This window comes from Magnolia sinica, chromosome 12 (genome assembly GCF_029962835.1).
Source record: "Magnolia sinica isolate HGM2019 chromosome 12, MsV1, whole genome shotgun sequence".
In the NCBI taxonomy this organism is placed as follows: domain Eukaryota; kingdom Viridiplantae; phylum Streptophyta; class Magnoliopsida; order Magnoliales; family Magnoliaceae; genus Magnolia; species Magnolia sinica.
In genome coordinates this window covers 23532025-23559659 of record NC_080584.1, presented here as the reverse complement: position 1 = coordinate 23559659, position 27635 = coordinate 23532025, and the positions used below count along the sequence as shown (strand labels likewise).

Below are 27635 nucleotides of genomic sequence, written 5' to 3'. Positions count from 1 at the left end.
ACGATTCAAGCCGATCTTGGCCTACCTCGACTCGACTCGGCCAAGTCAGCTGGTATCTAGTCCAGCACCATTTGCCAGAGGAAAGAAATAGTGGGTCCCAGTCACAGGTCTGCCGCCAATGGAGATGGGATTACATAAATCTCCGTACTCCTCTGACTACCAAACCCTACCGGCTGTTTAATTAATACCGCTGCGGTCCACCGGTTTTGGATTTCTTGTATTATTATTTTTTATACTTTTCTTAATTGAAAAGGCAGGGATCGCTGCTCGAGTAAATTATGAATCTTCAAAATCTTAAAAACCAACATCGTATTCAACGAAGCTGCGATATTGGAAGATTTCAGGATTTGGGTAATGTTCGAAATCCTCTCATTTCACGATTTGAATGCATTTGGGTTGTGATTTCTGCTTCTCCTGATTGCTGGTTCTGTTCTGTTCTCATGCAATGTGTTTGCCTAAATACTGCTTTGTAACTGCCATAGAATCTGCTTCACCTTTTGGGTTCTCTCTCTTTTCTCTCTCAATGAAATGTAATGAAATTCTATTTGAAGATTTTGGGATTTGTGTGTCTGATGATGTGTGGCTTTAGACTTGAGTTTCTGCTGTTTGGGAGATGCTTGCCTTTCTGGGCTCTCTCCTTTTCTCTCAATGAAATGTTAATGGAACTCTATTTGATGATTTTGGTACTTGGGTGTCTAAGGATGTGGTGTTTCATGTTTGAATTTCTGCTGTTTGGGAGTATGGGCTCTCTTTCTTTCTCTTTCAGTGAAAAACTCTATTTGAAGATTTTGGTATCTGGGTGTCTGAGGATGTGCGATTTCATACTTGAATTTCTGCTGTTTGGGAGATGCTTGCTTTTTGGGCACTCTCTCTCTCTCTCTCTCTCTCCATATATATATATATATATGAATGTAATCATACTATTTGAAGATTTTGGTGTCGAAGGACATGTGGTCTTATGCTTGAATTTCTGCCCTCTGGGGAGGGTTGCTTTTTGGGTTCCATCTCCCCACTCCCTCTCAATGAAATATAATGAAACTCCATGTGAAGATTTTGGGACTTGATTGTCTGAGGATGGGTAGTTATATGCTTGAATTTTTGCTATTTGGGAGAGGCTTGCTCATCCTACACCCATGTATATGGTGGCTTGTCTGCTCACTGCCAACGGGTGTGAGATCCAAGCATTCAGGCATTTGGGGTACTTTAATGTGGATGGCATGGCCCAACAATGGGACCAGTTGACTGACCTGGTGGGCCATAGGTTCCAAAACAAATGGACAGCAAAACGACATGGGTGAGCTTTTCTGTGCCATTTGTGTAACATTGTGGACCACATGATGAATGGACAACCCTGAGTTTTTTTTTTATCAGGGCACCCATCCAGTGAGACCCAACTGATGGATGGCTTGGATTTGCACTCTGTGTGCCAAGTTTACCTGTGCAGTGGCGTTTAGATCGGCTGCCTTATATGCATCTGTTGGGTCAGCAAACCTCCTATTTTGTAGTCAGAAGTTAGTAAATGGTGACTGAATCATGATTTGTTGATGGTTGATGTTAATAATGGGGGCGAGATCCAATCCATCCATCAGTTTGGGTCCACTAGTGTGGATGCCATGGACCAAAAATCAGGCCTGTTGACTGACCAGGTGGGCCACAGTTTATGAACAAATGGATAGCTAAAGAGACATGTCTGAATTTTTCCGAGCTGTCCTTGTAACATATTACTCTATCATAAGGACAGCCATGGACTACTGGTTGCCTTTATCCTAGGTAAGTACACATCGGATCAAAGGGGAATCGAGAAAAGGATTGGTTTTCACATTGGGTGGGTGGGTATGGAGTAGCAGATGAACATGGGGATCATGACAGCATAATGCCCCTCCCTGCCATCTCTGCCAGCGAGGTTCATTTATATGTACTAGTAGCTGCTAATGATGGAAGGGTCACTCTAGTTTTTTTGGAAGCCACATCTATCCGATGAGAGCAATGGCACATGTGGTGGCGTGTAGATGGCCTTCTGTATACATGTGTGTGGGATCATCAAAGCTCATGTTTTAATCAGAAGTTAATAGATGGTATTGGGACCATGATTCCAATTAGCAATTACTTTATGTTATCCAAACATACTCAAGTCATAACAAAATTGCTTATAAAAATGTAAAGCAGCTAGAAAAGCTTAGTTTAGCAAAGGCATACAGGCACAAGGAAGCCAACATCTATACCAGTGTGCCATGGCTATATGTTTATTTATTTTAGCTATTTTATGTATTTTAACTAAAATAATTATTTTAAATATTTATTACTCTTTTAAGTGCTTTTAAGTATTAAACACCATCAAGTGAAGACTTGGTCAAGTCTTTGGATTGACCCAACTCAGCTGGACATTGAGTTGAATTGAGTTTTTTGGGTTTTTGCACTATGATTCCCTCTTCAATAAGGGAAAAAATATTCTATCAAATATCTGCTGAAAACAATTCAGTCTGAGATGCCACAACATTGTGGCCAATATCTTTGCTGGTTTTTGAATGCTGAATGAAAGCTTCGCTAATGAGGATTGGAGAACTCCCATCCATGGCGTAAGTAAAGGCCTCATCACCTTTTTGAATCAACCCATACTCCACTTAAATTATTTTCCTTTGTCCTTGTTCTATTGACATACTGACATGGTTTGTATTTGGTCTTTCTTTTCCCTTGATAAAAAACTCTCTTTATTCTTCTCAAGTCATTACCTTGCTGAAGTTACCATCTTTTGGTGAGCTGTAGAAGATGTTTTTCCACATCAATAATAGAAGCAGTTATTGTGAAAGTGAGAAAAGGGGATCATAATATAGGAAAAACTAACAAATGGGTCTTAATTACAACAAAGGAAAAGAGCCCCCCTTTACTAATGTTGGGCAAGAAACTACCTCTCTGTATAGAACATCATCCTCTATGTTGCTTCATTTAAAATTTTTTTTTTTTTGGATGTTAAGCTTAGAATTTATTACTTCCAAGAGGCAAAAAGCGGATAAATACATAGAGGAGCTACTAGCATCAAGAAAAAAGCAAGGCAAAGATTTCTCCTAAAACATTGGGAGAGCAAGAAAGAAAAAACGAAAGGCCCCACATCCTGGGGAGGAGAACAACACTAGGAAAGGCCCACATCCCGGGTCAAGAGGAAGACCAAAACCAGAGACAAACACCCAAAACACTGGAACAGAAGGGGAGATCACAACAAAGCACTTTGTACACCCAAAGTCAAGTAGCCGCTGAGGATATGGCGGCAATCTCAATGTCAGAATGAAGTTGAGCAACCGGTCCAAGACAATGCAATCTGCGAAGGTCGGTGATAACGTGCCGATGACACCCTAAGGCAGTGCAAACAGAGAAATATAGGCTAGTGAGGCGAGTGGAGATAGATCTTGCATACTGCCTCACTCTCCAAGAAGAGGCAGAAGGGTCTTCGTTGGCTTTAGCAGCTTGAGTGTTATGCACTTTGAGGGGAAATACCTGAAATATCCGCAGATGTCAATTTAGAAAGGCCAATATATAGAATCTTTAGACATTTATCAGGGGGGGTCAGGGTCTAAATCTTGAAGGGTAAAACCCCAATGGGCAAAATGGGAAGAGGGGGGAAAACAAAGGAGCTCCATGACACTGCCAAGGGTATGAGAACCGACAAGCTGCCACTTCTCAACCCAAGGAGGCTGGGATGAGCTAGGAGGAGCGAAAAGCCTGTGACCCCTAGAGAATGCAATATGGAAATCCCAAAGGGCCGAAATAGAGCTAGGTATATCTGATACAATGGAAGAACCCATGATAAATATAACTCTAGCTCTAATATCCCCAATGATAGAACGGAGAATGAACTCCTTAGATGACGACTTTCTTGAAAAAATCCTTGAATTCCTCCTTTTCCAAATGTGCCAGACAAGGGCTGAGAACAAGAGGTTGGTTAGCAAGTTACACCTTGGATTTAGAGGAAGACTCCCAACAAGATGTCTAATAGATTCTATAAAAGGGCGTATTAGGGCGCTTGGAGCCCCAGCCTAGAATACAATTGGTTCCAGATCCAATGGACAAGGGAACAATAAAAGAAAAGGTGGTCAATAGTTTCAACAGGCGAAGTACATAAAGCATAACCATCATCCACATGAATGCCACATAAAGAAATCCAATCCTTTGTTTTGAGCCTACCAAGGAAGACCATTCATGCAATACTAGAGTGTTTGTGGATATGACCCCTTAAACCGTACAAGATCATGCCAAGGAACATCCTGGGAGCAGGGCTTAAATGCACCAATAATGGAAGAAAGAGTAGGTTTCCCAGAGGGGTCATTGGTCCAAACAATTTCATCTTCCATATCAAAGATAGGGATGCTATAAATGCCATCAAATATTTCCATAAGGTTGGCTGAGGTTGGAGGGGGGAGAGACCAAGAGCCATTGAGAATGAACTCACTAACCTTGATGTCTCGCCCGCGGCCATGGTCATAGATAGCCCCGTGCGCTCATTAGTGGGATGTAACATGCAATTCCTCACATAAATCATGAGTTTTGTTTAAGCAATCTAGTGCTAATGATCTTCAAACTTCTTACTTGTTGACCAAAATACTCTTTGAATTACTGATGCGATTAGCCGGAAATTGTATGAGCCCATGAAAAATGGCCAAACCTCTTTCCCATTGCAGTGCATTTCCTCAACTGGACCTAAAACAATCTTAGGGATCCTTTGTTCTTGGAATCCAATCAGACTACTCATACTTTTTGGCTTTTGATTCATCAACAAACACACATTGAAATGTAGCTTAGTGTATACAATCAGACCACTCATTTGCATGCATTGTTTGCCGAAGCATGTGTTATATTGCGAAGATACTTTCAACCCTAAAATCGATCATATGAATACACATTCAACCTTGTTATTGATTATTGTACTGACAGATGAAAGTTATTCCTTATGGGGCTGTTTGGATTTGGGCAAAGTTGTGTCACAACAAGTAGCATGGTTTGTCAACACCCTTGTGCACAAGAACCAATGCACTTTTGGCCAAGTAGTCATGGCCATGGATTGCCTCTTGTGGAGAGGTGGAACTACTTGTTAATGACACTTATCTTTGCATATGCGTGACATGTTCCAATGTGTGCAACCGTCTAAATTCAAGCATCCTACATGTGCCTATGTGCGACCATCAATCTTCAAGTACTCGAATAGTGGCATGTGCCAATGTGTTGCCAAATGTGCACATGCACGTGTGTAAATGTGCCACCAACCAATCTTTAAGTTCCCTACACTTGTCATAATTTATCCCATCCATGTTCCAGGGTGTCTAACAAACAAAGGATAGAACTAAGGTATTCAATTAGGGTAATGGTAATGGCTGTGTGTTAGACCATTGCTTTATTGTTAGGTCATTGCTTTATTGGCCATAATGGATGTTACGTTCCTTACAACAATCATTTTTTTTAAAAGAAAAAAAATATTAGAAAAATTCATAAAAAGAAAAAAAGAATAAAGAAAAAGAAAAGTAAGAAGAGATGATTCCAAATATATACTCTTTTTTGGTTTTGAACATTTTTAGGATGGTGTAATAGTCCATTCTTTGGTAAGAATGTTGTCTTGGGCTACTTGATGATATTATTAACCTGAGAAGCTTGGATTGCATTTAAAACTTTTATATTTAGTATTCTGAATATTTAATATCAATGATTTAATATCAATTTGAGGAAAAAAATTTTAAGATTAAATTTGGATGAACATGGTTTGGCTGATTTGGGTACACACTTGAATGCCCCAAGAAATTTGAGGAAAAGAAGTTAAAATTAAATTCGGATGAATAGCGTTGGGCCGATTTGGGACCACTCAATGTGTTGAAATTCACGCAATCCGAGACATCCCACCAATTCATATCCCTAAGCATTTAATGTCATTCCTCATAATAATTTTGAGAAAAAAATTAGTCACTATTAATTAAAAAAACCAGAAATTACCAAAAAAAAAGAAGAAAAAGAGATGAAAAACACTGATTTAGTGCATGCATGTGTATATCTAACCTCCATTCATGTGTATATCTAAACTCTATACATGTATTCGAACAATAGGATTTTGACCCAAGTAGCCTCGTGGTAATGCCAAACGCTCTAAAAATTGGGACTTAAAAAAAATGCCCTAAATGGCCTGATGCAGGACAATTAACCACTTGCTCTAAAAGCTCGAACTATTAGAGTATGACGACTTAATCCCTTTATCTCATAGCCCAGGCCCCACATCTCATGGGTTAGGACCTTGGCCGAACCCCCTTCGTGGGCTCCAAATCACATGGGCCGCCCACCCCGAGTGTCCCTGCATCTCACGGGCTACCCCACTCGAGCCCGGTGTGAAATGTGCATTAATCACTCCCAGTAAAGAGTCTCGAACACGATACCTCCCCCGTGGGCCCCAAATCACATGGGTCACCCACCTCGAGTATGCCCCTGCATCCCACAGGCGACCCCACTCGAGCCCGGTGTGAAAATGCCCCTGCTTTAATCACCCCCAGTGAGGAGTCTCGAACACGAGACCTCCTACTCTGATACCAATTTGATGCAGGATAATTAACCACTTGCTCTAAAAGCTCGAATTGTTACAGTATGGTGAATTAATCCCTTTATCTCATAGCCCAAGCCCCACATCTCATGGGTTAGGACCTTGACCAAACTCCCTTCGCAGGCCCCTCACATGGGCCGCCCGCATCTCACGGGCTATCCCACTCGAGCCCGGTGTGAAATGCGCATTAATCACCCCTGCTAAGGAGTCTCGAATATGAGACCTCCCTCGTGGGCCCCAAATCGCATGGGTCACCCACCCCAAGTGTGCCCCTGCATCCCACAGGCGACCCCACTCGAGCCCAGTGTGAAAATGCCCTTGCATTATGGCCCCTGATAGATTTGAAAAAAATTTGGGACAAAATTGCCCTTGCTTGGAGCTTAGTGCCTGTACAGACCTTCTTCTTCTTCCTTCGTTGTTTTCCTAGGACTCTTCTTCTTCCTTTTCAAGCATGTCTTTTGGGGATCCACCACCCCCCCTCCAACTGCATTTTCTGGTGTAAGTCACCACCGTCAACTTCTCCAGCATATGGGCATCACCAACAACTTGTATGGCCCTAAAAACATTTGTTGGTTTTGTTTCGACGACCACATTTCTTAGAGATAGAAGCCACTGATAGGTGGAAGACATTTTGAATGGATTTTTTATTTTATTTTTTTGCAGAATATCATTTTCTTAGAGATATAAGCCACTTTTGGTTGTGGATAGAGAGGGATAGCCGTGGTTGTTGTTGTTGTGGGGAGAAGTAATTTTCGGAAGGGATTTGAGGTGGAGATGGATGGTTGTGTTTGTCATGTGGAAGACAATGAAGGATTTACAATTTGGATTTTATAATGTATTGCCTTGGAAGACAATGAACATATATCATTTGTTAAGGGTCAAGGTTGTCATGTGTTAAGGGTGTGGGTCGTGGTTGTCATATGTTAAGGGTCTAGGTTGTCAAGTGTTAAGGGTTGTGGGGCCCACCGTGGAATGTGTTGAATCTACTTTGTACATTGGATTCATAATTTAATTTAACGTCATAGGCCAAAGAATTGAGTTACATTAAAAAATTCTATGGCCCCCAAGAAGTTTTCAATCTCACTGCTTTTTGTAGTGTGGTCCACTTGAGCCTAAAAATGATCTTTCAAAATGGATGGACGGCGTGTATAAAATACAAGTTTTAAGGTTAGGTTTTCAATCTCATTGCATTTTGTGGTGTGGTCCACTTGAGCCTTTGATATGCCTCAGTTTTGGGCTCATAGCCTAAAATGATCTTTCAAAGTGTATGGAAGGCATGGATAAAATACCCCATAGGACCATCTGTCTCTAGCTAGGTTTTGCTACCCAATCCGCGTCACGTCCCATTAAGTTGACGCAAATTTTGAGCAAAAGCCTTTTTCAGGAATTTCCTGTAATCGGAAGCTATGTCGAGCCCACCATGATACTTGTGGGAAATCCATTTCATTCATTTGTTTTGGAAGATCATATTAAGACATAAGACTGAAAATTAGACAGATCTGAAACTCAAGTGGGCCACATGACTGGAAATAGTGGAAAGGGGTTGCGTACCTTTCTAGGCTCCACCTTGATGTTTATATGCAATCCAAACCATTCATAAAGTGGCCCAAATGTTCATAAGGTCCTTATCACAGGGATGAATTGGAAGAATAGAAATATTAGCCTGATCCAATGCTTTTGCAGCCCCATGAATGTTTGAACCGTGGGCTTGTGTGGCCCACTTGAGCTTTGGATCTACCTCATATTTGGGCTCATGTCATAAAATGATTTGGCAAAATATGTGAACGGTATAGATTTCTCACAAACACCATAGTGGGCCCCCACAATGTTTACCCCATCCAAATCCCTCCCGCCATCATGTACTGGGCTCAACACAAAAGGCATTTAGGGGCAATTTTGTCCCAAAAATTTTGAAAAAAACCGTCAGGGGGGCTATCGTCGGAAATTTTGTTAAAAGTCCCAATTTTTGGGGTGGTTGCCATTACAATGAGGCCACTTTAGTCAAAATCTTGTGGAAAAAAGGTGAGATTTTTTAAAGGAGGATTTTGACCAAAGTAGCCTCATGGTAATGCCAAACACCCCAAAATTCGGAACTATTAAAAATTTTTTGGCAATAACCCCCTGACAGCTTTTTCAAAAATTTTGGGACAAAATTGCCCATGAATACCTTTTGCGTTGAGCCCAACGCGTGATGGCAGGAGGGATTTGGATGGGGTAAACGCTATGGGGCCCGCTATGGTGTTTGTGAGAAATTCACACTGTTCACATGTTTTGCCAAGCCATTTTATGACATGAGCCCAAAAATGAGGTAGATCTAATGCTCAAGTGGGCTACACAATAGAAAACAGTGGAGATTGTATGCCCATTGTTGAAATTTCATGGGGCTGCAGAAGCTTTGGATTAGGCTAGGGGTGTACACCGAGTCGAGCTGGCCTCAGCTCAGTCACCAGCTGACCCCAGCTGGAACTCAGCTCGGCTCGGTCCTTGAGCTTGACTGGCCAGCTCGGCTTGGTTCAGTCAGTAGCTCGGGCCAGTTCGAGCCATAATTGAGCCTCTGCGGCATTTTCACAAACACATGCAGTGCACTTTCAATTTCTCACTGTATGTAAAACAACAGTAGCTGTTTACAAGTATTTCATCAAACACCTTATAGGCAACATCAAAATCAAGGATAAATGGTATTTGTTTCATATACATACCTTCCTTGCCACTAGCCGACACTTCATTGAGTCATTTCATCAAACACTTGGTGAGCAACATCAATATCAGAGTAACAAATCACCAAACTAGTTCGATCTGAGTTTGATTCGAGTAGGGGTTCGATTCGAGTTGAGTCGAGCTCAGGCAAGCTCGAACTCAGTTCAAAATTTTTTTGAGCTAAAAAAATCAGCTCGACTCGGCTCGAACTCAACTTCGAACTGAGTCGAATTGAGCTTTTTTGAGTTGAGTCAAGCGAGCTAACTGAGCTAATTCGGTTCGTGTACACCCCTAGATCAGGCTAATATTTTTATTCTTTTAGTTCATCCCCATGGTAAGGACCTTATGAGCATTTGAGCCACTTTATGAACGGTTTGAATTGCATATAAACATCATAGTGGAGCCTAGAAAGGTTTTAACGGTACGCAACCCCTTTCCATGGTTTAGTCGTGCGCCTCACTTGAGTTTCAGATTTGTCTAATTTTTGGTCTCATGTCTTAACATGATCTTCCAAAACAGATGGATGGAGTAGATTTCCCACAAATATCCTGGTGGGCCCAACATAGCTTTCAGTGGCATGAATTTCTTGTAAAAGGCTTTTGCTTGAAATCCGCGTCAACGTGACTTGATGTGGTTTGGGTAGTAGGACCTAGCTAGAGATGGATGGTTGATGTAGAGCAGGTAGCGGACATGTTCGTGTCCAAGATGGACTAGAGAAGGCCCGATGGGAGGCAGAAGTGATCAGGACCGTCAGAACCCTAAAACAGGCATATCTCGCAAACCGGAATGAGGTATTCGACGTACCATATATGATTTTGTGGTAGGAGAAGCTACTTTAGCCACCCAACCCGCCTCGTCGGGTTGCCCACGCCGAATTTGCAAGATTCCATTAGATTGATGGTTGAAAGTCCATTTTAATTTCGTTTTTACTATTTATAGTAAGTTTTAATACGATCATAACTCTTCATCCTTTGAGTTTTAGGAGTTGTGCCCAACATGAAAAAGGCTTAGAAAATTTAGGAGAATAACGTGGTTAGGCCAAATAGGACACTTACTATTTTTGGTTGAAAACCATGAAGTCCAGTAGGAATCATGACTGTCGATAAATAATGAGTTTACTATTTATAGTAAGTCACGAATTTTAGGGAGTTTGAGTTGGAGTTTGATTCTGAAACTTCTTCCTAGGTTTGGTATCACTATTTAAACAGTTGTAAATTTGTTTTTATCATCAATCAATCTATTTTTTGAATTTATTTATATATTTTTTGCTATTTTCCCTTATGGATTCGAGGAATCTCTATGAGGAGTCCAGAGAAGCTTCGTGGATTCGGAGTAGTCCTTGAGGAAGACGGTGATTGACCTCATCACGTCCATCCTTGCGTTAATTGGTATCAAAGCGAGGACTCCCCTCAGATCGATGGTAAATAACGACGGTATGGACCAAAATCTTGTAGACGGTGATCTAGGGATTCATTATCTTTTGGAAAGAATGGAAGCTTTCCACCGGGAGAGTCAGTTGACCATGTAAGGGCTGTAGGCAACCCTCGATTGTCTTGCGGATATGTTAATTCCTCCTCGAGCCCAAGGCGATGCTGAGCCGCTCGTGGTTGCTGTACGACACAACTTAGATTTCCGTAGGGCATTACCAGTGGTGAATCGTAGGGCTACCCTAGATGAGTCGAGCTATAGCGATGAAGACATCGATGGCGGCTTTGCCTGACGACCAGTCCATGGAGGGGATCGACTAGATCGTGTTGAAAGAGACTATCGTGGGCTGAACTTCCTAGTTTTAATGGCGTATTATGTATAAAAGATTTCCTCGACTAGTTAGCCAAAGTAAAATGATATTTTGATTACACGTAAGTACCGGAACATAAAAGGGTGAAATTAGTAGCGTTAAAATTAAAATCTGGAACTTCTGCATGGTGGGAGCAATTACAACTCTCACATGCCAGACAGAACAAAATGTATATCCGATCATGGCTACTGATGAAACGCCTTCTTCAATCACGATTCCTCCCTAGTGACTTTATGAGCAGTTATCGTTCCAGCAATACCAAAATTGCCGACAGGGGAATCGAACTGTCAATGATTACATTGAAGAATTCCAACGGTTGGCAATACAGAATGACCCGTTAGAAATCTAATTGCAGAAGGTAGCACAATTTATAAGTGGTTAGGATCGTTGATTCAGGACTAAGTTCAGATGTACCTGGTCGAGACCATGGTGAAGCGGTTCAGTTGGCAGGTAGGGCAGAAACGTAGCTTGCAAAAGTCCTTACTCGGCCTTATCTTTCAACTTGACCCTCCATGACGGGTCCCACGCAGGATTCAATGTTGGTACGAGGAAAAGAACTAGTAGGAGGACGCCCTTAATCTCCTGCAACCATAAATCGTGAAATAGGGAGCGGCTCATCTAAGCCTCAACGTGTAGCACCCACAACAGCAGGCCCGAGTAAGATTCCAAATCCTTATGGTCGGCCAAGGCTGAACACTTGTTACCGCTGTGGCCAACTGGGCCACTTATTAAACACCTGCCCTCGACGCCTCGCAACCCACTTGACCATTAACGAAGGGGGCACTAAAGGGAATCGACTGTGCATTTCCCAAAGTTTTCTGAGGGAGTAGATTATTCAAGAGCTGCATGGAGATGGCCTTGGCGGACACCTTGGGTGAGACAAGACACGGGCTCTTGTGGAGGAGCGGTATTACTGGTCGCAATTGGTACGTCACGTGGGTAAAGCAGTGCATCGCTGTCATGTTTGTCAGATCTTCAAATGGCAATCTCATAATATGGGCCTCTACAGCTCGTTACCTATGCCTGATGATCCTTGGGAGGATTTATCTATGGACTTCGTGCTTGGTCTCCCACGAACACAACGCCGCATAGATTCAGTGTTCATGGTGGTATATTGTTTCTAAAAAATGGCGCACTTTATCCCATGCAAGAAGACTCGATACAACAAAGATGTCGTGTGGCTAAATGGGGTTCCCAAGACCATTACTTCCGACCATGACATGAAGTTCATGAGCCACTTTGGCGGATTTTGTTGTAACGCCTCGGTTTTCGAAACATGAGTATACGACCCGTTTTGCAAAACTCGAGTGTTAACCTTAAAAGATAGCTAAATTTCACGTATATATATGCATACACACACACACACACATATATATACACACACGTAACTTTTCTTAGCAGATGCAGGCATGCATCCCTGATAGTTGTAGCCTGCTCTTCATCAATCTAAACATGGATATCATTTAAACCACCTGCACTACTTATACGGTTATGTATTCGATGAATGAGTGACCAACTCTGTGAATTCCCTTCAAGATTACACACCACCACATTAGTTAAGCATAGTCTAAATAAGAAAACATCCAAAACAGTACACAATGCAATCTTATTTAAATGCATGGATGCACATTAACTGAGGATGCTCATCCAGTTGGCTTTTGGGCGAAACCCATGCATGTGGCTAGCCACCAACGAAAGTACATTCAGTATGTGCGTAGTGACCAAGCTCACCAAAAGTGGGTCGATTGTCAATGGTCGGGGAGCTAGCAAAATGATACCAGGACTAAGGGCATGTGCTACAACATCCAGAATTAGCCACCTGTCATCGCACATATGCTACGAATGCATTATTAGCCCAACTATTATTATTCAAATTGTAACCAACTAATTTAAGAAAGCTCAAAGGTCACTATAGGGGGCTCGCTACCCAACGTAGGCCGATAGCTCGGGCATAGTGTCCCATACCACCATCCCCGGCTCATGAGACTCCAACATTAGGATGTTTAATAGTATCCTCCTCAACCAGTGGCCAATCACAGTTTAATAAGGGGGACTTACCATCGCATGCTTACATAAAAATAATCCATCAAGTCACTTAGGGCAAATATGCAATCGAAGTCACATGGGGCATATCAAATTAGGCCCGCAAAGGGCAAATATCAAATCAAAGTCACAGAGGGCACAACAATCTATGAATGGTAAGCCCACATCAATATTTCATTTAATCTATCAGTCGAAGTAGCCACTAGATCGAGGGTCCAATATAATCTCAATCAATCAAGCTGCATCCTAAGTCCGGATGTACATATACAAGTGGGGTTTTCCACTAATAGATATAACAATTTTAGTTCCACAACTAATCAACAAATATGAGAATATATATAAGTGCAACATATAGATGTTTATACAAGACAAATATTGAGCATGTAATTTGAAGATTAATTCCAATAACTAACACAAGTAATCATGAAATAGAGATATTAATTTTCAGTTGAAATTAAAATAGAAACTATCACTTTAGCTAACATGAAAGTGGAAAGCTCACGGGGAAGAAGTCGTCACCTTATGTTTTGAATCGCCTATAATGTTGCTAGGAAGTGCGCGCACCCTTAGATTCGAATCCTCGACCAACCGCGTTAGTTCAATCAGTAACTTGACCCGACCTCGATTCGAACTCCGCGCTCTAATGTCATTTGACCGGACTCAGCTGAACTTGCCTAGACTCAACTGCACTGGGCTGAATAGAGGTGGGCATCGAGCTGAGTGGAGTCGAGGTGGGCTAAGCTCGGCTCGGCTTGTCCACGATGTACTCGATTTTGAGCTCGAGCTCGAGCTCGGCCTCGAGCTCAACATTGAAGCTTGGCTTGTTTGCCAAAGCTGTCGAGTCGAGTTCGAGTCGAGCTAGTGGTTCGAGTCGAGTCGAGTTTACCTCGAGTCGAGCTCGCGCTTGTTGGGTGAGAGCGTAATGGATTTTGTTCTTGATCCTCCTCCATTGATGAAAAATTCAAAAATCTTAAGAGAATCAAAGCAAAACCCGATGAAAAAACCAAACAAAGCTTTGAATCGGATGAGGAAACCTATAAGAACCGATCTGTTCTTGATCTTCTTTCACCAGCAGAAATCCAAGTACTAGAAAAGAAACAGAGCAGAACACAGATCAGAAATCCAAGTAAAGAGCTCTAGCCAATCAAATCATTGGATTTCCTTGAAGCTCTAACAAATTTGAGAAGAACCCATCTCGGATTTCTTGGGTTTCTCGCCCAAGAAGTAGATCTCAAGAGAGATTGAAATCATACTATTGTGGAGCTAAAATGAAAACTGGTGGTGGTGGTTCAGGCGGGCGGGCGGCTGGCAGTGGGTAGAGAAAGAGAAGAAAGGGAAAGGGAAAGGGGGTACGTGCGGTCGGGTAGAGACTAGGGTTTTTTTTTTTTTTAAAGTTTAAACTTAAAACACACACACACACACATATATTAATCGTGTCGAGTCGAGTCGAGTTGAAATGCCCCCTGGTCGAACGTGGCTTGAACTCAACTCGAGCTTCAAATAATTAGCTTGGCTTGGCTTGAATCGGCCATTCAAGCCAAGTCAATCCGAGCTGACTCGAGCCGAGTCGAGCGAGTTTTTCGAGCTAGCTCGACTCGTGAACAGCCCTAGGGCTGAACTTGATTGAAACCGACAAATCAATCTAGCATCGCCACTTCCTCTTCTTCCTCCTCACATCTACATCCGTTGGAGGCCCAACAACAACACCTAACCCTCTAAACTTAACCTAGCTCGTCCCAAATTGCCACCTACGCATGACTCAATCGAGTTGACTCGGTTGCAACTCGACTGCAGCTTTCCTCTCTCTTTCTCTCTCTCTCTTGTTTTCCTTTCATTCTCTCCTTCTCTCCCCTTTTTCCTTCCTTTCTTCTTTTGCTGGAACTCCAGCAAGGCCCGAACTAGTCCTAAGCCTAGCTCAACCCAGTTGGACTTGGTGGGTTTCAGCTGAGTTGACTTGGCAGCAACCAACGACCCAACGCCCTCTCTCTTGTTTGTCTTCCTCTCTCTCTTCTCCCTTTCTCCTCCCTCTCCCTCTTCTTCTTCTACTCCTCTTCCTTTGGACCAGGCGGTGTCTGGATTGGACCAGTCCCACACCCAACTTGGTCCAGACTTGGTTCAGTTTGACACACCCATTTTCTCTCTCTTTCTTTTTCTTGTCTTTTTTTTTTTAAAAAAAAAAAAACAAAAAATCTTCCTTGGGGTGACCTGGACTGAACCAGCCTCGCTCCAAACTTACTTGACTTGGTAGAACTCGACGTTGACGCGACACAAGTGAGCTTGCACTCTCTCCATTGAATCTTCGGACACAGCAACCAAGGAGTTTCTTGTCCTCAATCTGCATGATAGGGTGTTGCTGAGATGGCCCACTTGATGAGCAAAACAGATTTGAAATCTGCGGTTCACCACATCTTGTGATCAATGGCTTTTTGATGAAGAAGAAGACCTGCCATTAACGGCGGATCTTGCTACATTGGTTTCTTCTTCATTTTGCTTCTATTGAACACCTCGAATTAGTCCATAGGAGCTCGTGGAGGTGATCTTTAGAAGCTTCTGGGAGGTTTAGGTGGTGGGCTCAAATGAAGAAGAAAACGGCTATTTTTCGAGCTGCCGCAAGACGTGAGAGAGAGACCCATTGGCACTCGACTCTCTTTTCTTATATCATACCCTAAATGCTCTCAGGGCCATCAGATTGAGATTTAATGACCCAAATTTGATTTACTTTACAACATCTCTCACATACAGCCGGTAACATAAAACCAGTAGCTATTTTTGTTTCATTACGGAAGAAAAATCCTAAACCGGGGTGCAACGGAGGGTTGGGATCTAACTAAATGGACGACTAGGATGGACAGATGCAAAAGGACGCGGATTGCCAGCTTGTCAAACGAAAATTCCCATTTTTGGAAACTCTCGATCGCGCACAACTCCACTGTGCCCGTTGTCTTGTGCATGAATTCGCACGAACGACATGGTTTTGGTCGGATGAGGGTTCTCCATCGGATGGATGGTTTGGATTTTGCTGCTGGGCCATAATGGTGGCCCCATCTCGATCAAACGAACATCGCTCGACTGGAAAAGAGGAAGAGGAATTTCCTCTTCAGGTGCAGGTTAAACTCGGTTTGATCGGGTTCGCAGTATGGTGCACTGCTGGTATTCCTGCACTGTGTACACACACAACTGTAATGGGCCCCACAGTGATGCTTGTGAGAAATCTGCTCCAACCATCTGATCCTAAGGGTCCAATTTGGACATCTGACTGGAGATGAGGCAGATCCACAGCTTAGGTGGGCCATACTTTCTAGATTTTTTGTTCCACTTAGTGATACCCGGCGATCCTTGAAGATTCGATGGTAAGATCTTTTCATAAAAGATTTAGCTAACGATCCAAGGTCTCGAGGACTAATTTCACATGATCTGACAGTCCACGTCGAACTGAACGGACAATTTGTTATGTTTAAATGGGGGTTTTGGCTGACCAAACATCATGGACTGATAGACAACGGATCTTGTGATCCGGGCCTCGAAGATGATGGCGTATGGCTTTACCTGTCTAACAAGTTGATTAAAATTATAAATAGACTTTTCCACCGATGTGGTGGTCCATCCAAAAATAATGGATTGATGGCTTCCTCCATGGGTAAAGATTACTTCCAATGATCCTAAGGGTCTTAGAGTTTGTCTAAATAAAGATCCATGGTTGAATTAGTGGTCCAATGGTCTAAGTGTGATGATCAGGTGGCAGACCTTTAAGTTGGATGTTGTGGATCTGATGAATGGTGGATCTGATGATCTAAGACCCAAGATTGGTAATGTATGGTTCAATCTATCTAATGGGGCAAGGTTTAGACTTTCATCGCCCTTGGGATCCTAGCATGCAATTGGTTTCTTAGGATCAATACCAATTTCATGGTGAGATGATTGTTTATCTTCGAGAATCAACAGACAAATGACTTGATATATGAATGAAGATTGACCTAGACGGTTGAGATGGATAGATTGGGAATCACTGGATGATGATGTGTAATGCAAGTTACGTGTGTTCCCACACGCGTAAGCTAACTTAGATCTCCATGGTAACACTCGAATATTGAAAAGTATGGGGTGTTACATTTGTGGAGTTGGTTGGGTACACAATTTCAGTTCAGCAGTGCCTACCACCCACGGACCGATGGCATACTGAATTTGTGAATCGCACGTTAGGAAACCTCCTTTGATGTATTTTGGATGACAGATCGAGGCAATGGGATTTGGCCTTGTCTTAAGCGAAATTTGTATTCAATAACACGGTGAACTACTCGACAAGGAAGTCCCCATATCAGATTGTTTATGGTCGAGTGTGTCGCCACACACTTGACTTGGTCCCTTTGCCCAAGATCCCGGACATGAGTATTACAACATAACATATGACGGACCGAATCGTGGGCATTCATGCGGATGTACAAGCCAAGTTGCATGCCTTGAACGACAAGTACAAGGAGTAAGCCGACAAACATCGACGACAAAAGGTGTTCGAGGTGGGCAACCATGTTATGGTCCATCTACGCAATGAGAGATTTCCAACTGGGACCTACAACAAGTTGAAGAATAAGAAGATCGAACCAGTACCGATCATTTGAAAGATTAATGACAACGGTTATGTTGTTGATCTTCCAGATGACATGGAGATCTCACGTACTTACAATGTTGCAGACCTAACCGAGTATCATGAACCAAAGTAGGACGAGAACTCGAGGACGAGTTCTTTTGAAGTGGAGGGAACTGATGTAGAGCGGGTCGCGGACACATTCATGTCCAAGATGGACCAGAGAAGGCCTGATTAGAGGCAGAAGTGATCAGGACCGTCAGAACCCTAAAATAGGCATATCTCGGAAACCGGAATGAGTTATTCGACGTGCCATATATGATTTTGGGGTAAGAGAAGCTACTTTAGCCGCCCAACCCCGCTACACCGGGTTGCCCATGCCGAATTTGCGAGATTCCATTAGATCGACGGTTGAAAGTCCATTTTAATTTCGTTTTTACTATTTATAGTAAGTTTTAATTCGATCATAACTGTTAATCCTTTGAGTTTCAGGAGTTGTGCCCAACATGAAAAGGGCTTAGAAAATTTAGGAGAATAACGTGGTTAGGCCAAATAGAACACTCACTATTTTTGGCCAAAAACCATGAATTCTAGTTGGAATCATGACCATATATAAATAGTAAGTTTACTATTTATAGTAAATCATGAATTTTAGGGAGTTTGAGTTGGAGTTTGATTCTGAAACTTCTTCCTAGGTTGTAAATTCGTTTTTATCACTATTTTAGGGATTTTGAGTTGGTATCACTATTTAAAGGGTTGTAAATTTGTTTTTATCATCAATCAATCTATTTTTTGAATTTATTAGAATTTATTTATATATATATTTTTTCTATTTTCCCTTGTGGATTCGAGGAATCTCTAAGGAGTCTAGAGAAGCTCCGTGGATTTGGAGTAGTTATCCTTGAGGAAGACGGTGATCGACCTCATCACATCCTTCCCTGCATCAATGGTTCTGTGGGGCCCATTGTGATGTATGTATTTTATCCACACCGTCCATCCATTTTGAAAGATCATTTTAGGGTATGAACCCAAAAATGAGGCTTATCAAAGGCTCAAGTGGACCACACCACAAAATACAGTGAGGTTGAAAACCTACCATTGAAAACTTCTTTGGGGCCATATAATTTTTAGATGTAACTCATTCTTTGGCCCACGACGTTGAATTAAAATTTGAATCCAATGGACGGAGTATATTTGATACATCCCATGGTGGGCCCACAACCCTTAACACATAACAACCTCGACCCTTAACACATGACAAGTGACAGCCACGACCCAGACCCTTACACGCATGACAATCTCAACCCTTTGTACATGACAACATCAACCTTCAACACATGACAACCACAATCCAGACCCTTGACACATGACAACCTTGACCCTTTGCACGTAACAACCTCGACCCTTTGCACATAACAACCTTGACCCAGACCCTGACAACCTCGACCCTTAATATGACAACCACGACCCAGACCCTTGATACATGACATCCTCGACCCTTAACACATGACAACTTTGACCCTTAACAAATGATATATGTTCATTGTCTTCTAAGTCAATACATTATAAAATCCAAATTCTATCTCCTTCATTGTCTTCCACATGATAAACACGACCATCCATCTCCACCTCAAATTCCTTTCGACAATCACTTCTCCCCACGACAACAACCACGACCATCCCTCTCTATCCACAACCAAAATGTCTTCCACTTATCAATGGCTTCCATCTCTAAGAAATGTGGTCTTCAGAGCAAAAATAACACTCGTTTTTAGGGCCGTAGAAGTTGTGGTGGTGCCCATACGTCGGGAAAGTTGATGGTGGTGATCGTATGCCCGAAAATGCAATCAGAGGGGGTGGTGGTGGGTCCCTGGAAGACATGCTTGAAAAGGAAGAAGAATAGTCCTAGGAAAACAACAAAAGGAAAAAGAAGAAAGTCTGTACAGGCACTAGCCTCCAAGCAGGGGCAATTTCATGCCATTAAAAAAAAAAAAAAAACTGTTAGGGGGCCATCTAGGGCATTTTTTTGAAAGTCCAGATTTTTGGGGCGTTTGGCATTACCACGAGGTTACTTTGGTCAAAATCCCTCGAACAATCTATTACCCAAATAGAAAACCCAAAAAAAATGAAAATTGTTGGAAATTATATAAAAAGTTACTTGAATACAAAAAAAATATATTATACAAATATGGCCAAATTGAACACAAATCTAGCAAGATTTGGTCGGTTTGGTAATATAATGTCGAATTAATACATTTACAGCATTAAAAAAAAACAAATTTTTTGATTTTTTCCTAATTCCAGCCTTAGATATTTGATTATTCCAAAATGGCTTAAATCTTGTGTTTTAATATTACAAAACTTGTACAAATCTAGTAAAAAATTGGTTAAAAATAATCTCAAGAAGTAAAAATGTCAAAAAAGAGAAGGAAAAATGGGGAAAAGTGAAAAACGACCCCCAAAGGGGGAATTATATATATATATATATATATATATATATATATATATATATATATATATATATATATATATATATATATATATATATAGCCTTGGGCTCAGTTTTGGGATTTTAGGTATTGTTGGGAAAAATGGCCCCGAACTCCTGTAGCTTGTTTTCAGGGATTCTGGGTATTGTTTAGACTTGAATATCCATATTAACCATTAGGTTCTAGTGATCCTCCCAATTTCCATATTAACCCCCATCACCATAGTACTAGCTAGATTTTTCTTTGGATCACATTGCCTGATAACACTTAATGGCAGCCTCGATGCTGGGCTTCCTCCAGTAAATCACCACCCAAGAGTAAACCATCCTTCAAATATTAAAGGTAAAAGTAATACTCAACACCAATTTACGGACATCAAATCCACTTGCCACCTAATGTCAGCTACTCGGATGCAAGTGATTGAAGAGATTCTGGGGCACTTGTAAAGATGAATGATGCTGAAGGATCTCCCTACTGAATGCCTTTGTTTTTCGTTCGTTTTTCAAAAAACCCCTTGGGAAACATTCAACATTGAGGACCACAGTGAATAAAATGAATGCTTTGATCTACCACCTCGAACATCATTAAGCAACATTGACCTCATGTTATGAAGGATTGATGCTTTGTCTGAGTCAACTAGGACTCAATCGGGTCTGATCTGGTCTAGACCACAAGTTAGTATTGAAAATATGGGGTGGCATAGCCAGGTCGGCGACACCCTCCGATTTGGCTGAGTCATGACTTGACTCAGGACTGAACGAGTTTGTCCAAGTTGCTGATTCTTAATACCTCGCATGGTGTACTGTTTTAAAAACTATAACCGACATTTTGCTTCTGTTATAACCCCATGCATTTGTGATTGCTAATAACGCATTAAATTTTGTTATAAAATGTTGAAAGCACTTTCTGAAAGGAATGCTTCATAAAGACAACTAGAACCATACATGAGATGCTTAGTTGAGGAAAGACTTGAAAACTTGGACCGACTTGTTTGGTCCTCAGTCGAGTTGGGACTCACCCAAGTTGGGGTTGACTAGGCCCAACTTGCTGGAGGGGTGACGTGGTATTGAACCAGATCAGGTCTGATCAAGACGGAGTTGACTTGGGTGAGTTGCATTAGACTCATCCAAGTCTTAAAACCATGGAAGGAACCTTTGTCCAAAAGTGTTTGTGATGAGGACATTACTTCATGTACAGTCTTGCATACGTATCAGAGGAGGCGGACCACACCAATTTCCCTGTGGCTAGGCGAGTATCTGTGATTGTGCTGAAGACCCTATGTGCATGTGCGAGCATCTGGAAGACCCCACATTGCGAAGATGCACATGGGTTGCTTTATGGAGTGATGCAAACAGTTGGATTGGAGGGATGCGACGATCCGGCCATTGGATCGCATGGATCACATGATTGGGCCATTGATCGTTGATCGTCCACATCAGTTTTAGACTTTATCATCTTTTAGGATTTAGTTTTTGATTATTTTATATTTGGACACATTATGAGTGTTTTGGTTGATTTTATTTAGATTAGGGATATTTTCGTTAAGATTCACGAGATGGGGGATTGTTATAAATTTTGAAATTTATTGGATCTATAAAAAGAGAAGGTGTGAGGATAAGATGGAGACCATGTACCAGGCCGATTTTAGACAATACGTGGATTATAAAGGACGAGCTACAACATTTAGATCCAAACATTTTGGAGTGCTACATGAGTTTTAGTCTACTAGAGGCGAACTCTTCTCAGCCGAGGAGAGTTGCTGAGGACATCACTTCACGTACACCCTTGCGTACGTATCAGAGGAGGAGGTGGGCCACACCGATTTTCCTATGGCTAGGCGAGTATCCGTGATCGTGCTGAAGACCCCATGTGCATGTGCGAGTATCTGGAAGACCCCATACTGGGAAGATGCACATGGGCTTGTTTATAGAGTGATCCAGACCGTTGAATTGGAGGGACGCGATGATTGGGCCATTAGATCACATGGATCACATGATCGGGCCATTGATCGTTTATCGTCCACATCAATTTTAGACTTTATCATCTTTTAGGATTTAGTTTTTCATTATTTTATATTTGGACACATTATGAGTGTTTTGGTTGATTTTATTCAGACTATGACTATTTTCGTTAAGATTCATAAGACATGGGGATTATTGTAATTTTTGAAACTTCTTGAATTTATAAAAAGGGGGGGGGAGGGGCGCATGTGAGCTCTCTCATTAGATTTTGTGATTAAAAAAAGAAGAGAAGCTCTTCCTTTCTTCTTCCATCTTCATGCGATTTGAAAATACTCCCATGCGATTTGGAAGGGAGATTGGTTCGATGCTAATCTTCATCAACGGAAGTGTGAGGTTTCCATCTATCCTCACACCATCTTCTCTTTTCTCCCCCATCCAGGTATTTTCTTCAGGTTCTTCATTCTCCCATCCCATATATTCGTCTTCTCTCAAATCCAACTTTCCCATACCCATCCACAATCCAATCCCTAACCGACCTTAGCCCATCCACCCCACGCCACACGTGTGACCGTGCAACCACACGTGTGAATCCCATCTTGTCCCTTTTTGATTTCCCATCATCATTATATCAAAACCCCTTTCTTTCATCCCCGAAATCCTAACCCTAAACCTAAAATTCCTAATTTTCCTACTTTCTCAAATTACCAAAACCCTAATTTTCATCTTAGGTTGTATTAGGTTTTCTATTTTGAAATAGACTATATCCTATGCTAATTGGATGTTCCTACATCCATTTGATCCTAGTTTCTTTTTATTTAATGATCTTGTGTTACGATGTTCGTAGTTTAGTCTAGGATTATATATGATATATTTTTTTTTTTTTAAATTTTAAATTTTCATGATATTTGTGATGATTATAGCGATGTTTGTATTTTTTTTTTTTTTTTTTTTGTTAAATATCTTAATTTGGCTTCTTGATCTCATATGTTGTTTGGTTCATGCATCGGTCATGCATCAGTTCGCTTCTTGATTGGAGTCTTGTTCATGTTCCTGCTTCCTAGGTGTTCGCATTTCTGGCTGCACTCGAATCCATTGCCACTCCTTTTTACATTTTTGTACAATTAAAGTAGATGTGGTCACACTACCACCGTACCACATGAAATTGGTTGTAAGCGGTCTAGCGAGTGATGCAGGTTTTGATGTGATTATCCAGAAATGCTTGTGTGTGTGTGTGTGTGTGTGTGTGTGTGTGTGTGTGTGTGTTTTCCCTAGCTGCTTGAGGTTCAAAAGATTATATTGGTGACTATTGATCACCATGGAATTATGTTTCTAGTTGATCTGCCTCACTTGTATTGAAGGCAATGGTCTTTGTACTAGTTCGGTGTGGAGAATGGATTTTTATGGTGATTTATTTTGGAAGAAGTTTGGATAAAGTTACCACCCCTAGGATATTTGTCATTGAGAGAATCTTTCTAGAACTGATATGGTTAGATATGCTTTATCTGGTCCAATTAGAGGTAGAGATTCGGATGAGGCTGAGTTGAAGGCATTGCTTGCAGGCATGGAGTCGTTCAAGGATTCTTTGGGCAGGGATCTCGTTAGGGATGGAGATTCGGTTAATTTACTGTTTGGTTTTGAAATCTAATTTTGGTTGTGGCAATCTGGTTGCATTGTTGATGAAAAAATTATAGACACCAATTATAATCTATTGATTGTGTATTTGTTCTCCATGAGGCAAATGATGTCTTTGACACTCTAGTGAGCAGTAAGCTTATATCTTTTGTTTTATCAATATAGTAGTTTGACCATAAAACATTCTAGTATAGAATATATTCATCTATATGGATGAGTTTTGCTAAACCCTCGTGCATCTCGCATGAACACACATTCCAATCTCGCTTGTGTATGTGATATCCATTGTCATGTATTAGGTTGGCTCCTTTAGTTGCACGATCCTTCTAAACAGGTTTCACTCCTGCTCTGAAACACGCTTCAGACTCATGCTCCCATTCCTGATTCCTAACTGCTTATACTTGCTAACATATTGAAATGGACACTTCCCTGGTCCCGCACGAATCTGCTGCTGCTGCGTGTCATGCTTCGTGCAACTAAAGTTGGCCCCACCATGTAGATGACTTAACTCAAAATCTAGATCATCATCATCATCATCATCATCATATCATATTGAATGCTACCTGCCCTCCAATTTTAACCCCAGAAGATTCAATGTTTGTGGGATGCAGGATTTTTCGTGCATGCTTGTACGAGGACTGCAAGATTTATTGATGCGTGTAGCTGAAGGGAGATGATCAGGTGAAAATTGCTATTCCTGTTGGAACTTTCTCTTACAAGAGGAGTTACATTACAACGGAACTGAAGTACTGATTTCCGAGCAGCAACAGCAGTGGGATTGTCTTGCCACAAATGTCAATCTTGTCGAGGTTGCGATGTGTGACTATTGATGTCACAGGCACGCTGATAGCTTACAAGGGGGAGCTTGGAGACTACTACTGCATGGCAGCCAAAGCCGTTGGATTGCCCTGTCCTGACTACAAACGCATGCACGAAGGATTCAAGGGCGCATATCAAGACATGGCAAAACGGTATCCCTGTTTTGGTCATGCGGCGAAAATGCCCAATATCAAGTGGTGGAAGATGTGTGTGAAGGACTCATTTGTCAGGGTATCTACTGTCCATTTCTCTTGATCCATGCATCCATGTTTTCACTAAGAAGTTCGTTTGCAAGGATCACGACCTTAACTGACCATTTTGCTCTCCTGATTTTCCATATTGACTTCTAATATGGTGGCTTATATCCAGGGTGATCAGGACTGTTAATATAGGGTGGCACCTGTACTGCTATAAGCTTACTGTGGCACCAGGCAGATGTGGGGCCTATGTGATGTATGAAGCCATCTAACCCATCCATCTGCTGTGTCCTCTTGAATAACCTGCGGGAGCAAAAAATCAGCCTGATCCAACATTCGAGGGGGCCACAACACAGTGAACAATGTGATAGGGGACGCCCACCCTTGCTTTACACAGTGGTCCAACTGAATTTCAAAACAGCATGATTTTTACCCAACCCTTTATGACCGTTGGAATAGCCTGGATTTCATATATGCAACCCAGTGGGCCCTCCAAGCAAATCAAGGGGGGGCGTTCCCTTCCAACTTGTTCCCTGTGATATGACCCACCTAATTCATGGATCAGTGTGATTTGAGGTCCCTGGAGGTAACATGTGACTCATATGATGGATGGTTTGCATTTCAAGCATGCATTACGTTGGCCCCACATCTTCATGTTATCACTGGAGCACATGCCTTAACATAGTGGGCTACCATGAAGATGATCCATAGCCAAAAAAATCAGGGAGATTGGACTGTTATGGTTGATTACAAAAATTGCAGAAATCAGACAGTTGTCGTTGAATCCGGTGATATTTTGAGTTATGGTTTATCAACTTGGTGGCCCATCGAATCAACATTCCTGATCACCTTAGACGCATGCCATGTGGATGTTGGACATGGTAAGAAGGTAGAGAGCAAAATGCATGGTTATGTGGTGAGCCTTGCGTGTGTGTTTTTCCTGCATTGCTGTAAGTAGAAGGTTTTGTTTTGTGACAGGCAGGCTATGATTACGACGAGGAAACCTTTGAGAAGGTGTTCAGGCGCATATACTCCACCTTTGGATCTTCTGCACCATATACCATCTTTCCAGATTCACAACCGTTCCTGAGATGGGCCCGTGAACAGGGTCTCATTGTTGGGATTGTCAGCAATGCAGAGTATCGATATCGGGACGTCATTCTGCCTGCCTTAGGATTGAACCAGGTAATAAAAACGATTGAGAAAACCCAATGGCCTGCAGCAGTAGGATTTCAAAACATACCGTCCCCACGAATGTGAGAACCTGGCTGTACTTTTGATTGGCCCAACAGTTCATTAACAATCCCACTCTTCACATGTGCTTCTGAGATCTGGGTCATTCTTCAGGTGGGCCCCACAGTGTTTGTACCATGACCGAAAAGTCGGGCTGCTTTGGCCATGTGGGCGTAGGGAAATGGATAGTTAGAATACTTTACTGGTGGTTGCCATTTGAGGAACATGCTGCCCACTTGATGAGTGCACCAATCTTAATATTGGCAGTGGCGCATGTGTGGTGCGGCCCACCTGTTGGATGGCTTGGATTTCACAATTTGGTATGCGCCAAATTGCGAGCCATAGCAGATAACTCTTCTTTCATGCAGGCGTGCTTGCGCCTGTGGAAATCTGAGACTTTCTTCTATATGGTGTTTGGTAAACCAGGGATTGGATTGGGATTTTGGTGTCTTCTCGGGTCTTGAAGGAGTAGAAAAGCCAAACCCGAGAATATATGAGATTGCACTCGAGAAAGCTGGAAATATTGCACCGGACGAAGCTTTGCACATTGGGGACAGCATGCGGAAGGACTACATCCCTGCGAGGAGTGTGGGCATGCAAGCATTGCTGCTGGACAGATTCAAGACCCCGGATGCGGAGAACTGGCGGAAATCTGGTGCGCCTGTCTTCCCCGATCTAGTGGCCGCACAGGCATGGCTCACGAGCGAACAAGCCTCGGAGCAAATGCAGTAAATGCTGCTGATCATTACAAGCAATTATAGGATCCTCTACCTGAGAAGTATATGCATATTGTGATCGTGACTGGATTTTCAGTATGTATAAGTAGGGCCCATGGTTCAGTGATGGACTTTTAGAAAGGATTCGTTGGCCCATTTGGCGGATGGACCATACGGGACAAGTATCCTTGCTAGACAATCCTTGCAGCTTTGAGTTTGTGAAGGTTCAGACGAGAAATACAATGATGGGCCACATTGAAGTGGAAGGGGCCAGAGATTGGGGGCTAAGATTATGGTGTGGTCCAACAGATCAATGGTCTGGATGAGTGGATTGCAGGCCCTACTTGTACCGACTGAAAACCCAACCATGCATATGCATTGAGGATCATAGTTTCTCTTTGGTTACAAGAGTGGTAGATGATACTCTCAACTAAAGCTTTTGGGGAAGTTAAAAAAAAGAAAAAGAAAAAAGTCCCTTTGTTGTTTTTATCCCACCATCCATTTTTCAATTAAAAGGAATTGAGCATGATTCTGATTAGATTCGGGGTTTTGAATGCTTGTTAGTCTCTGGGAGCACCACGTTTGAGATTGTGGCGCTTGTGGGCCACCACATGAAGGGGCCATATCTCAAAAATCACAGTTTTCAGGGTGTCTTAGCTGTCTTTTTAGTGGCATGCAAATGGACATCTTAAGGGAAGGCTGGATCCAATACAAATGATGAAATGTTAAACTCAAATGAGCATATCGACATGTGGGTCCCACTGTAACGTTTTAATATCCAATCCGCTCATCGTGTGCCCTCCATATTATTACCATTGGCACCCAAAAACCAGTCCAATTCAAAACTCAGGTGGGCCATGCCACAGGGAACAGCCGGGTTGCAGATGCCTGCTATTATAAACC

General features: G+C 42.1%; 1 protein-coding gene across 2 annotated transcripts; it reads left to right on the top strand.

The window, feature by feature from the left end:
• The first annotated feature begins 195 nt into the window (after nucleotides 1-195).
• On the top strand, nucleotides 196-27270 carry LOC131221116 (uncharacterized). 2 transcript variants are annotated; one of them, XM_058216242.1, is made up of 5 exons: nucleotides 196-351; nucleotides 24379-24448; nucleotides 24532-24817; nucleotides 25762-25968; nucleotides 26443-27270. In XM_058216242.1, the coding sequence occupies exons 2-5, from the start codon at nucleotides 24441-24443 to the stop codon at nucleotides 26746-26748; spliced, it is 807 nt and encodes a 268-aa protein (XP_058072225.1). In that variant the 5' UTR covers nucleotides 196-351; nucleotides 24379-24440; the 3' UTR covers nucleotides 26749-27270. The 2 variants fall into 2 exon arrangements, with proteins under 2 accessions (XP_058072225.1, XP_058072224.1); XM_058216241.1 differs by having other exon boundaries at nucleotides 24529-24817.
• Nucleotides 27271-27635: the final 365 nt, after the last annotated feature.

Excerpts from the sequence above, each read along its gene's own strand:
- LOC131221116 (XM_058216241.1), top strand. Across the intron at positions 24,818-25,761 it reads TGAAGGACTCATTTGTCAGG|GCAGGCTATGATTACGACGA; the intron begins GTATCTACTGTC and ends GTTTTGTGACAG. Across the intron at positions 25,969-26,442 it reads CTGCCTTAGGATTGAACCAG|GGATTGGATTGGGATTTTGG; the intron begins GTAATAAAAACG and ends TTGGTAAACCAG.